Source organism: Xenopus laevis, chromosome 8L, assembly GCF_017654675.1.
Source record: "Xenopus laevis strain J_2021 chromosome 8L, Xenopus_laevis_v10.1, whole genome shotgun sequence".
Taxonomy (NCBI): Eukaryota; Metazoa; Chordata; class Amphibia; order Anura; family Pipidae; genus Xenopus; species Xenopus laevis.
Genome location: NC_054385.1, coordinates 9,327,166 through 9,340,887, shown reverse-complemented (window position 1 = coordinate 9,340,887; position 13,722 = coordinate 9,327,166). Strand labels below are relative to the sequence as shown.

General features: G+C 45.1%; 1 protein-coding gene across 1 annotated transcript in view; it reads right to left on the bottom strand.

Moving 5' to 3' along the window:
• Positions 1 to 9,905: 9,905 nt before the first annotated feature.
• Positions 9,906 to 13,722, bottom strand: part of ptpa.L (protein phosphatase 2 phosphatase activator L homeolog) — a 39,589-nt gene continuing 35,772 nt past the window's right edge. Inside the window, 1 exon segment of the mRNA NM_001096031.1 lies at positions 9,906 to 10,621. Coding sequence (NP_001089500.1) covers positions 10,547 to 10,621 — 75 coding nt within the window. The 3' untranslated portion in view covers positions 9,906 to 10,546.

The following is a 13,722-nucleotide window of genomic DNA, read 5'->3' as shown; positions in this document are numbered from 1 at the left end:
CTACTATACCTGCTATCCCACAGTCACACTCCCTTCCCAGAGACATTATCCACTGTTACTATAGGCACCATCTCTCCCTACTATACCTGCTATCCCACAGTCACACTCCCTTCCCAGAGACTATTATCCACTGTTACTATAGGCACCATCTCTCCCTACATATACCTGCTATCCCACAGTCACACTCCCTTCCCAGAGACTATTATCCACTGTTACTATAGACACCATCTCTCCCTACTATACCTGCTATCCCACAGTCACACTCCCTTCCCAGAGACTATTATCCACTGTTACTATAGGCACCATCTCTCCCTACTATACCTGCTATCCCACAGTCACACTCCCTTCCCAGAGACTATTATCCACTGTTACTATAGGCACCATCTCTCCCTACTATACCTGCTATCCCACAGTCACACTCCCTTCCCAGAGACTATTATCCACTGTTACTATAGGCACCATCTCTCCCTACTATACCTGCTATCCTACAGTCACACTCCCTTCCCAGAGACTATTATCCACTGTTACTATAGGCACCATCTCTCCCTACTATACCTGCTATCCCACAGTCACACTCCCTTCCCAGAGACTATTATCCACTGTTACTATAGCACCATCTCTCCCTACTATACCTGCTATCCCACAGTCACACTCCCTTCCCAGAGACTATTATCCACTGTTACTATAGACACCATCTCTCCCTACTATACCTGCTATCCCACAGTCACACTCCCTTCCCAGAGACTGTTATCCACTGTTACTATAGGCACTATCTCTCCCTACTATACCTGCTATCCCACAGTCACACTCCCTTCCTAGAGACTGTTATCCACTGTTACTATAGGCACCATCTCTCCCTACTATACCTGCTATCCCACAGTCACACTCCCTTCCCAGAGACTATTATCCCACTGTTACTATAGGCACCATCTCTCCCTACTATACCTGCTATCCACAGTCACACTCCCTTCCCAGAGACTATTATCCACTGTTACTATAGGCACCATCTCTCCCTACTATACCTGCTATCCCACAGTCACACTGCCTTCCCAGAGACTATTATCCACTGTTACTATAGGCACCATCTCTCCCTACTATACCTGCTATCCCACAGTCACACTCCTTCCCAGAGACTATTACCCCACTGTTACTATAGGCACCATCTCTCCCTACTATACCTGCTATCCCACAGTCACACTCCTTCCCAGAGACTATTATCCACTGTTACTATAGGACACCATCTCTCCTACTATACCTGCTATCCCACAGTCACACTCCCTTCCCAGAGACTATTATCCCACTGTTACTATAGACACCATCTCTCCCTACTATACCTGCTATCCCACAGTCACACTCCCTTCCCAGAGAAAGACTTTTTATCCCACTGTTACTATTAGAACACACATCCTCCCCTTCCCAGAGACTATTATCCACTGTTACTATAGAGCACCATCTCTCCCTACTATACCTGCTATCCCACAGTCACACTCCTTCCCAGAGACTATTATCCACTGTTACTATAGACACCATCTCTCCCTACTATACCTGCTATCTCACAGTCACACTCCCTTCCCAGAGACTATTATCGCACTGTTACTATAGGCACCATCTCTCCCTACTATACCTGCTATCCCACAGTCACACTCCCTTCCCAGAGACTATTATCACTGTTACTATAGGCACATCTCTCCCTACTATACCTGCTATCCCACAGTCACACTGCCTTCCCAGAGACTATTATCCACTGTTACTATAGGCACCATCTCTCCCTACTATACCTGCTATCCCACAGTCACACTCCCTTCCCAGAGACTATTACCCCACTGTTACTATAGGCACCATCTCTCCCTACTATACCTGCTATCCCTCAGTCACACTCCCTTCCTAGAGACTATTACCCCACTGTTACTATAGACACCATCTCTCCCTACTATACCTGCTATCCCACAGTCACACTCCCTTCCCAGAGACTATTATCCCACTGTTACTATAGGCACCATCTCTCCCTACTATAGACACCATCTTTCCATAATTTGGATCTTGATACTTAAGTCTACTAGAAAATCATGTAAACATTAAATAAAGCCAATAGGCTGGTTTTGCTTCCAATAAGGATTAATTATATCTTAGTTTGGATCAAGTACATTACACTGTTTTATTATTACAGAGAAAAGGAAATAATTTTTAACAAAATTGGATTATTTGGACAAGATGGAGTCTAGTAGAGACAGCCTTTCCATGATTCAGAGCTTTCTGTAAACGAGTTTCCTGATCACGGATCCCTTAACTGTAAAGGCATCATCTCTCCCTATTATATCTGCTATGAATTTTTTCACATGCTGACAAACCGGCGGTTTCTTAGGCAAAATTAGTTTTCTTGGAAAATAAGTTTCCATTGTGCCATTCACTTTGTGACCCGGAAGCCGCTCCTGGTGCCCTATTGTAAGGTAACTTTCAAAGATCTTGGGATATAAATCAAGCTTGTAGGGCCAAACAAAGTTGATGTTAGTCAGACAGATAAAAACAGCAAATTGGTGACATTTGAATAAAATTACTGATTTGGGAGACTGTTCTGATTCTCACTTGGCCGCATGATGTTGTGGGGGAAGAATGTCGGGAGTAAGAGTTGGGTAAAGAGCAAAGAAAGAGATGGGGCTCCTGGGAACAAGGCAGGCATTTAGTGGAGTGCAGTCACAGTGCAATCTCTGTCCGGAGTGTTGGTGCTTGCCCGTGACCTATGTGGGACCCTGAGGCTACAGGGCCAACGGCAGAACAGACTGGGCCTTTTTTGTTGGGAACAACTCAGTCTTTCAGCAAGTGCCATTCACTAATACCATGTGTCATGCAGAGGGTCCCCTGTGCCGGACGAATTATGAGCCGAACCCTTACAGACAAGAAGAAATGCTGAGGCATAAGCCTGACCACAAGGATTCTTTTCCTTTCACTGTATAATGAATATAATGCTCTTCATAGAGGAACTCGTTCTAGTCTTGTTCTGCAGTCCACTCTAATTGTGATCTGCTAGCACAGCCAGGGATTAATTGCATTGTAAGCAGCAGTCCTGTCCTGCTTTATGGCAGCTGAGATTCTAGCTATCTGTATAACAGAACATTCTGTCCCAGTGGCTGCACAGATCCTATCTGATCCCAATTGTAAGCAGCAGTCCTGCCCTGCTTTATGGCAGCTGAGATTCTAGCTATCTGTATAACAGAGCATTCTGTCCCAGTGGCTGCACAGATCCTATCTGATCCCCATTGTAAGCAGCAGTCCTGCCCTGCTTTATGGCAGCTGAGATTCTAGCTATCTGTATAACAGAACATTCTGTCCCAGTGGCTGCACAGATCCTATCTGATCCCCATTGTAAGCAGTAGTCCAGTCCTGCTTAATGGCAGCTGAGATTCTAGCTATCTGTATAACAGAACTTTCTGTCCCAGTGACTGCACAGATCCTATCAGATCCCCATTGTAAGCAGCAGTCCTGCCCTGCTTTATGGCAGCTGAGATTCTAGCTATCTGTATAACAGAACATTCTGTCCCAGTGGCTGCACAGATCCGGTCTGATCCCCATTGTAAGCAGCAGTTCTGTCCTGCTTTATGGCAGCTGAGATTCTAGCTATCTGTATAACAGAGCATTCTGTCCCAGTGGCTGCACAGATCCTATCTGATCCTCATTGTAAGCAGCAGTCCTGTCCTGCTTTATGGCAGCTGAGATTCTAGCTATCTAAAATAAAAATCATTGGTGGTCAGGCCCCCCTACAAGTTAAAAATCATTGGTGGCCAGGCCACCCTACAAATGAAACAAAAATCATAGGTGGTCGGGCCACACTCCTATAAGTTAAAAAAAAAACCAATAGTGGCCAGGTTCCCCCTACGTATTAATAAAAAAACAGCCCACAGTGCTGTGAGGGAAAAGCAGACTACAGAAGGGAGGGCGAGAGCTCTTTCCAGTGTCAGACTGGCCCACCACGATCCCTCATGCTGCTAAACACTTGGCCTATTTCATGGTCGTTCCCTATTTCTATGAGAAAAAGAGGCGAAATAGATGGAATAATAGATTATAGTATATAAAGAAAAGAGACTAGGAGAATAGAGGTTGAGTAAGGAAAGGAAGAATAATAGTACTGAGAGTGGCCCCTGGTCTAAGGTTTTTGGGTGGGCCCCTGGTGTCCCAGTCCGACACTGGCTCTTTCTGTACTGCCGATTGGTCACTGAAGTCTAAGTCCTGGTACAGCTGCACAGGGATTGGATGGGTCAAGTTTAAACTTCCCCTCCAGCCTATCCAATCCCCATGCAGGACTTAAACTTCAGTGACCAATCGGCAGTAAAGAAAAGTTGCTAGCTTGAAAATGATGACGGCGTTTGAGCTCCCACCCTTTCTTCTGAAGTCTGTAGCTCTCTGACAGCAGGGGGGACTGGATGAACAAGTAAGTGCGGCACGGCAGGACCCCCTAAACGACAAAAACCCACAGGACCAGGGCCAGATTTACATAGTGTGCGTAGGGGTATTTTACTGGCCTGGCTGGTAAAAATGATGGCTCATCCCAATGTTATTAATAGGGAAAAAAGATAACTATATAGGAATTTTTTTCCGGAAAAGGTGCTAACCCTAAGTGTGCGCCCCTAGGCCCACTGCCGTTTGTCACCCCTGTCCCCTCCCCTTTATTTGTGCAAATTTTTATCATCTGGACCGGAGCAATGTGGATTTAAAAAATGATCGTTTCTCCAGCGCATCCCCAGTGTTTTTGAACCAATGTGGGTGTGGTTGGGCAGTATGTCGCCCCCCTAAAATCCTGCCGCCCTACGCCTGGGCCTATGTGGCCTTTCCACAAATCTGGACCTGCACAGGAACCGGGACAACTGTCCCCCCCTGTAACCCCCTTATGGCAGCCCTGGTAACTCATGGCACATTTGTGCTATGTAAAAAGCTGGCATATACATACATACATACAGGCCTTTGTTTAGCCAAAGCTCCTTGGATCCTTATGCAAAACATATACACTCCTATAGTCCGGCGCCCCCTTGTCCTCAATGTGCATCTGATTCTGATGGACGTCACTTTTTCACTTTATTAATGTTGATAATTAATTACAATGCATTGTTATTGCAACGTCTGTGTGCATTTTATTTTACTATGGGTTCCCAAACAGTTGCAAAGCTCAGGCTCACTGATAACCAGCTGTCTTCAGCAGAGCAATTGGCTAACCCCTGTAAAGGCTCAGCACCTGCGCACATCTGCTTTCTGTCTCCTCTGCAGCCTTACTGGCACCAGCAATGTTTAGTCAGTTGTTCTGCTGAAGGCAACCAGCAATAAGTCTGAGCCGACTCATAGAGCCTGCCTGGCTTTGGGCTTGTTTAGGTGTCTCCTGAGAATAACACAATGTCTTATTTAAGAGTATCTACACATTATTTCTGTGCAAAGGGCCGGACTGGAGAATTGGGGGACCACTGCGGCTGCAAAATGAAGGGCCCTCCTGGCAGTCACAGGGGACCCCTTTCAACAACCAAACTCCCACCACGTGCATGGGCGAAAGCTGCAACTGCTGGCGATTGGGGGAGCAGGTCTGGGCTGGTGAGAGCCCACCGAGTTTTTTCCCGGTGTCCGACCCTGTCTGTGCCCATAGAAACCACAGCCTTTTAGCAAGGAAAATCAGTGCCTCCGAATATACCCCCTGTCTTCTTTTCTGCAAATGCTCTGGGCTGTTGTTAATTACATGAGCTTAGAGACCCACCCACAATTAGGGATGCACCGAATCCACTATTTAGGATTCGGCCGAACCCCCGAATCCTTAGCGTAAGATATCTATATATATCTATATATATATATATATCTATATATATATATATATATATATCTATATATATATATATATATCTATATATATATATATAGGGATGCCCGAATCCAGGATTTGGCCTTTTTCAGCAGCATCCTGATTTGCCAGAATCCAAATGGCTGAACTGAATCCGACTCCAAAAAATCACGTGACTTTTCATCACACAAATAAGAAAGTAAAAAAATGTTTTAACCATGCACTGTGCGCACAATTCTCTTTCCCCCTTGTTTCCCTTATTTAAACCCAAATGAGGGTTTGGAATCGGTTTGGTATTCGGCCAGATCTTTTACAAAGGATTCAGCCAAAGCCTTAAATAGTGATTATATCTGATATATATAAATTACAAATGTCATGATACAAGGCTAATTAGTAATTAATGCAGATTCATATTACATGGCAGCTCAGAAACTAGTCCTGATGAAGCTAATTTTTTCCTTGATGGTTTCTCACGAGCAGCCCAGAACTCACTGAGCATGTGCAGAGTCGCTGACACACAATAGATGCCTAACAAGAGATCCATGATGGGGAGCGGCTGGGGATAAATTTAAAGGGCTGTATCATTAATATTATAGGGCTGTTGAGCCTCTGAGCTGTTAGTGAGTTCACTATATAAAATACACCATTCCTGGCCATATTCACTTGTGGGGTTTAGTTTTCCTTAACAAATAATTATGTGTTATTTACACTCAATCTGTATGTGATAGATCCAATTTAAAGAGGTGGCTCAACTTCAAGTTAACTTTTAATACGTCGTAGAATGACCAATTCTAAGCAACTATTAAAAATAGGTTTTGTTTAATGATATTCCTTTCGTTCCAGCTTTCAAATGGGGGGGTCACTGACCCATCTAAAAAAAAAAAAATGCTCTGTAAGGCTACAAATATATTGTTCTTTTTATTACTCAACTTTATAGTGAGGCCTCTCCTATTCATATTCCAGGCTCATATTCAAATCAGCGCATGGTTGCTAGGGCAATTTGGACCCTGGCAACCAGACGGCTGAAATTGCAAACTGGCGAATAAAAAGCGAAATAACTCGAAGACCACAAATAATAAAAGATGAAAACCAATTGCAAATTGTCTCAGGATATCACTCTCTATATCATACTAACAGTTAACTCAAAAGTGAACAACACCTTTAACAGAGAAGTTGAACAAGGGAGTCATGGATGGGTGTAAAGAGTCCATTCCTTCAATATTTCATACTATCCATAGTAAATTTATATATAATAATATATTTATTTATAATATATTGCAGAGAGCTGGGGGTTCATTATTCTGACAGCCCCGTAATACCCCACAATGTCTGTTTTGTCCCGGGTCACAGAACATTATACTGCATTACTTTCCTAGTGCCATTGCACCCGCATTACCAGCCCCAGATCTGCCATGCAGGATGTTGGGCAAGCTGACAGCTAGCCAGGAAATCATATGGCAGAGTCAAAGGGAAAGTGGTTTTCCTGGGCAACGGTAAACCCTGTGTGTGGTGTGATGAGCGTAAGTGATAATAAGTAAATGTATTTGTCATGTAAGTGACACTGACACACTATAATAGTAGGATAGTATCCAAGGTTTTGCTTTAGAGATTTGCAAGAAAAGGGGGGTCCCCTAAACTGTATCTGGGTCTGTTGGTAAATTATGGTTCTGTTTCAGAACATAAGGAGCCCTTGGGTTCCTGAATGAAAAAGAAGACTCATTCAGGGCTGAACACAGAGAGCAGCATTGTTCAGAGACCAAATGTGTTTGCCTTACGGCATAACAGTCTGAGCTGAGCTTGGGTTGGCTGGATGCAGATCACAAAAGTGGGAACGGCGCTCATACCGGCACCGGAGCAAGTGCTGTGCGAGGAAGGTGGGGAATTCTGGTTACTAAGCACGGCCTTTGGCAGGATCCCAATGATTGCTCAACTGGCCTGATCTTCAGCTGCCTGAAGGTGCGGCTGCACAATTTAGATTTGGCTCTCTCCGGCAGAGACCGTGGCTTCCATCTGCAGCAGTTTGTGTGTCGCTGTTTGTATTGCCTCCCCCCCATGTCATTAGTGAGATAATGATCCAATTTCAGGGACAGGAACAGTGAAAAGGGTATTTTAAATGAGGGTCAAAAAATGTTCTTTGTGTAGGTACAAATCACATTGTGCCACCCTTTATTCCTACAGCTGAGGCTGAACTACAGTAGAACTCCCAGTAAGCCCCTTTCAGTTGCTTTGGCAACAACTCATAATCACAAAGTCTGCTGGTGGTTGTAGTTTCAACACACGTTTTATGGCCATTGGCTATAAGGCAGTTAATGTGAATTGTATGGCTGCACCCTTATGGCTAGGTGTGTAACTATAGAAGAAGCAGACCCTGAGACTAGTAGGGCAGACCATGAGATTACTAGGGTGCTGTACCCTTATGGCTAGGTGTGTAACTATAGAAGAAGCAGACCCTGAGACTACTAGGGTGCTACAACCTTATGGCTAGGTGTGTAACTATAGAGGAAGCAGACCCTAAGATTACTAGGGTGCTGCGTCCTTTTGGCTAGGTGTGTAACTATAGAATAAGCAGACCCTGAGACTACTAGGGTGCTGCACCCTCATGGCTAGGGGTGTAACTATAGAAGAAGCAGACCCTGAGACTACTAGGGTGCCCTGGATGAAAAATGTCTTATTTCCAAAGTTAAGTGGGTCCAAAATAATTTTGCTATAGGACTGCCAGTGGGGTAGAGCAAGATGGGGAGGGCAAGGTGGTTATTAAAGCAAAATCTGGAGAATTTAGGCTCACCCAATCTGCTAAACGGAGGCACCATCTTTGCTGAATTGGGAAACCTTGTGTTTGCTACAGAACCTGACTTAAGCTGGCAGAGACGCAAAGATCCCATCGTACGAATCAATGTACGATCGGACTTCCCCATCTCCCGACCTGCCCCTGACAGCAATTGTACCAAAGTTATGTCCGACGAAAGCTAGTGACAGTCTCCCACTGAAAATTGTACGATGGGCAATACACGAAGAGATATAACCGGCAACCGACAGAAATCTTTTAACCCGTCTGATTGACCAAACGACCGATCTCCGCAGGACGAAAAATGTCGGACTCTCCACACACGGTCCGAAAATCGTACGAATCCTCGATTCGTACGATCAGATCTTTGCGTCTATGGCCAGCTTTAGGGCTCCCCATATACTTACGAATGCACTGGCAGGGCCAGACATAGGGTTAGGTAGAAGATGTGTGTACCTAGGTCATTACCTATAGTTCCGACCCAGAGGACTGACTGTGTGTAGGATATAAAGAGCTTAAATGAAAAGTTGTGCATGGAGCAGGAGCTGGATGGGACGGAGCATAACCATTAGGTTAAACTGGGCACTTTAGTTTAGGTTGAGAAAACACATTTTTTTTCTGGTTCTGTGTGAATACGACGAGCTGTAGTTTGGAGAGACACCTCCGGAGCACAGGGTGTCTGGGAGAGGGCTGTGCACAGCTGCTAAGTGACAGTTAGTGGGTGTCAGTCTTGGAGGGGGGTCTGCTAACGAACACAGGAAAACGTTCCCAGGATATAGACTTACTGGGGGGGGGCAATGCTGTGGCAGAACCATATTCTCTGCAGGGACTGGAGTTAGCAAAAGGCAGAAAATCCTTCCACTCAACACTCAGGAGAAAAAAAAATCTATGCAGCAAACTGGAATTTAACTCCATCAGCACCAGAGCTTTGTGCAGAATGAACTTCCTTAACAGCAGCACGGGCTGGAGAGCAAGCTCCCTACCATTAGAGATTTACAAGTATTTAGAAGTATTTTCAAATGATAGGCTTGGTCTGTAGGGCAGTCATTAGTTAATATTGGTCAGTGTCTCTCCAGCTTTATCCATTTATACAAAAGATTTTTGCTTTTATTCCCAATAGCAGCAGCCTGTTTGGAATTAAATGCTCATTGGTTGCTGTAGGCAACTGCACTGGTGCAATTTAGTACCTACATTAGTAAATACGCTCATATATATCTATGTGTTTAGTGACAAGCATGAGACTGCCATTTAGTGACTGCCATTTCTAAACAACAAATCCTTGTGCTTACATAAGAAACAGGAGAGCAATGAGGATTTTGGAATTTTATTAACTCAGTCTGCCTGACCCGGCCTATAGATTGCAGTAGAGACTAGAACTCTGTGTTTAGCTCACAGCAGAACAACAATATTAGAAGCTGGTTTAGAGAATTCTGTGTGCTTTTAGGACACTGGCAGAGGCAAAAACGAAAATAAAAAAAGACCTACGTGTGTCTGCTGGAATAGTGCAGGAGAAATGGAGCATTCTAGAACTGGCTAAGAAACCCAAGACCTTGTCACATGAGCAGTGCAAGCTGGGCTGATTTTACAGAGAATTGGGCAAATTTAGGCTGGCGGGTGGATGCCTGCAGTTGGGAGCCAAAGGCTGCCAATCCTGTAAAGTAGAAGCAGATGTGAAGCTAAAGAAACAGACCCCTAGAGCAACCCATTACGTACCCTCAATTCATATACACAGAGACAAGAGCATGTACTATTGCTAAAGCCAACGGATTCCTGTCCCTCGCTCCTCTCCCCAAATGTGTTCCACAGAGTCCCAGTAGGATCCTTCCTGGCTTAAGAATATAAATACAAAGAAGGCCCCCGGGTCGGTGACTGGGGAGAAGATGAGGGCGGTGGAAGATGGGCCCGGGGTGCTGGAGGTGGAGCAATGTGCTTTCAGCGCTGGCCTGGATCCTTTAAGATTTGACAGGCTGGATGGGCAGCAGGCTGCCGAACTTAAAGTGCTGGATCACTGGAAACTTCTCCAAACACTGCAGAGAGAAAAGGAAAGTAAAAAGGCTGATGAAGAGGATGATAATACATACTGTGGTGGAAGCGAGGGGTCTAGTACCCCCAGAGCAGCCAGGCAGTTACTAGAATGTAAGACTGGAAGATGAGTAAGACAAGGCGGAAATAAATCAAGTATTAATCAAGACTAACTGTATCTCCTTGCTTCTGTCTGGCGTGTAGCGCCCTGTAAATCCACAAAGTTGAAGGACTGAGTCTTTACCTGACAGTGACCAAGTCATTAGTACAAGTTCCATATGAAAAGGCAGGGATTTATTTGGCAGCTTATTCAGTGCAAACTGGGCCCGGCCTGGCAGTCAATATAATGAAAGGGAAAGTGCCAGACTAATTAGTTTACTACTTAACAGACAGTAGGAAGTGGGGCTTTACAGTTTGGGAAGTGTTACATTTATTGCATGTACGATGCTACAGTACAGCCTACAGCATAGCACAGAGCAATATAAAGGCACAGATGGAATATGATTAATGTACAAGTACCCAGTGGTGAAAGGTAACCCTGCTGGGACCCACAGCAACAAAAAAAAAATGGTGGCACCTCCACATTGCATGCATCAGCTGCGAGTGCAGGCAGGGGGGAAGATGCAGGCAGCAAGAGAGTGCAGGCAGGAGGGAAGATGCAGGTAGTATGAGTGCAGGAAAGAGGGAAGGTGCAGGTAGTGTAAGTGCAGGCAGGGGGAAGGTGCAGGTATTATGAGTGCAGGCAGGAGGGAAGGTGCAGGTAGTGTAAGTGCAGGCAGGAGGGAAGGTGCAGGTAGCGAGAGTGCAGGCAGCAGGGAAGGTGCAGGTATTATGAGTAAAGGCAGGAGGGAAGGTGCAGGTATTATGAGTAAAGGCAGGAGGGAAGGTGCAGGTAGCGAGAGTGCAGGCAGCAGGGAAGGTGCAGGTATGAGTAAAGGCAGGAGGGAAGGTGCAGGTAGTGTAAGTTCAGACAGAAGGGAAGGTGCAGGTAGCAGTGAAGGTGCAGGTAGGGCAAGTGCAGGTAGTATGAATGCAGGCAGGAGGGAAGATGCAGGTAGTATGAATGCAGGCAGGAGGGAAGGTGCAGGTAGTGAGGGAGTGCAGGCAGGAGGGAAGGTTCAGAGAGAGCTAGGCAGGAGGGAAGGTTCAGCTACGTAGAATCAGCAGCATGTGGCAATCAGGACCTTGACAATCAGCACTATACATTCTATGTTCTATGGTCTGTAAGTGGTTAAAGAGAATAGAGCTTAGGAAGCCATTGCTTTGATTGAACAGAACGGTGCAGGCCAGTACAACTCAGCTCAGCACATTCACTACTGGGATGAACTGGGAACAGACTGCGCCTTCTGCTCGGAGAGGAAATGGCAACGTATCCCCACCCCTCGTTGGATCTGGACTCTGAAAGGCAAAAGTGTCACACGGATATATGTGCTGATGATCTCCCCCCGCCAACAGAAATATCCAGATCAGCCGAAATAACCCCAAGCAGCCGACGCATTTCTATTGGCTTATCTGCCTTCAAAGCTTATGGCCTGCATGCCAGAATGAGTGTATCGTTTATTCTCGTGTCTGCAGAACATTATATACATATACACATGTGTTTGTTGCAGATGCATTCTCTGTAGGCCTAGGACCTATTTTCCTCCAGTAAATAATACTACTCAGTTGAGGCCCATAGAGAGAGCCTAAGCTAAAGCAGGTACTATGGCAGCACCTACTAACATATAGATAGATAGGGTTAGGGCAGTGATGTATATAATAAGGAATATTAAATGTGGATATGATAATTCCTATAAGGAAGGAAGGAAGTGAAATGTAGGTTTTGGTCAGGGGGTGGGACTAGTGGGGCACAGGAAGGAGCAGGAGGGAGGAGACTGTGGGTGGAGGGCTCTGTCCCTGCAGGAAGTTTCCCACTAAGGAAGATTCCACATGTGCGTTTGTTGTGGGGGGAGACATGGGCAGAACCACAGCTGCGCTCCCAGCAACATTAACCCTCTATGGGTACAGGGCTGCTCATATTTTGCAGCTTTCTGGATGTACCAAGAGGAGGTGGGTGGGATGCCAAAAAACAAAAAGCATCCGGTAAATGATCAAGGCTTCCTACACGACTGGGGACATTAAACAAGCCCAGGTTATTAATAACAATTCACTCAACTGAGGTCAGTGTGGCCTGCACAGGACGGAGAAGTGGGCAGATGGTGATCAAATCCATACCTCCTAACTGTCCCGGATTGTTACTGAAATGTCCCGACTTTTTCTTTCATCTCCTGCACTGAGCAGCCAGAAAAGGATACAACGTTTCTAAAACTTAATTGGGTTTTGGCAGAGAGCCCAGGATACTCAGTGCCTGCACTTAGGCACATTTGTAACAATTCGAGAGAAGCAAAGAAACAATTGTAACAATTTAAGATAAGCGGGTCTCTTGGGAGAAACGGTGACTTGCAGCTTAAAGGGCAATTCATCTTCATTAGCAAAACTGCAATAACACATAAAAAACACAGAAATGTGTTCAAATTTTAATAACCTGCCAAGTTTTGTAAAAAGGGTGTGATATTTAGGGGGGGGTCATAAAATGGGTGTGGTCCACAAAATGTTTGTCGCACTACACGCGGGAAAATGTTTTCAAAATGTTGGGAGGTATGGAAACACATATTCACATATCAAGGTTCTGTCCTTATATTCTTACAAAATAGGCCCCTCCCATTTAGCCACGGTTTCTCTTTAAACGTGTCACATCATGGAAGTGATTCGGAAAGAGCAAATTCTACCTCATAACATTCTTACAGGCCCCTCCTAATTGCCCATCACTCTATTTGTATGTGTCACATGGTATTGGAGAAGGCAAAACCCTTATTAAGAGGAACGCCTCATTTAAAGGAGAACTAAACCCTAAAAATGAATGTGGCTAGAAATTTCATATTTTATTTACTGAACTTATTGCACGAGGCTAAAGTTTGAGGCTTGTCAATAGCAGCAATGATCCAGGACTTCAAACTTGTCACAGGGGGTCACCATCTTGGAAAGTGTCTGCGACACTCACATGCTCAGTGGGCTCTGATTGGCTGTTGAGAAGCTAAGCTTAGGGCTCGTCACTAATTATCCAGCA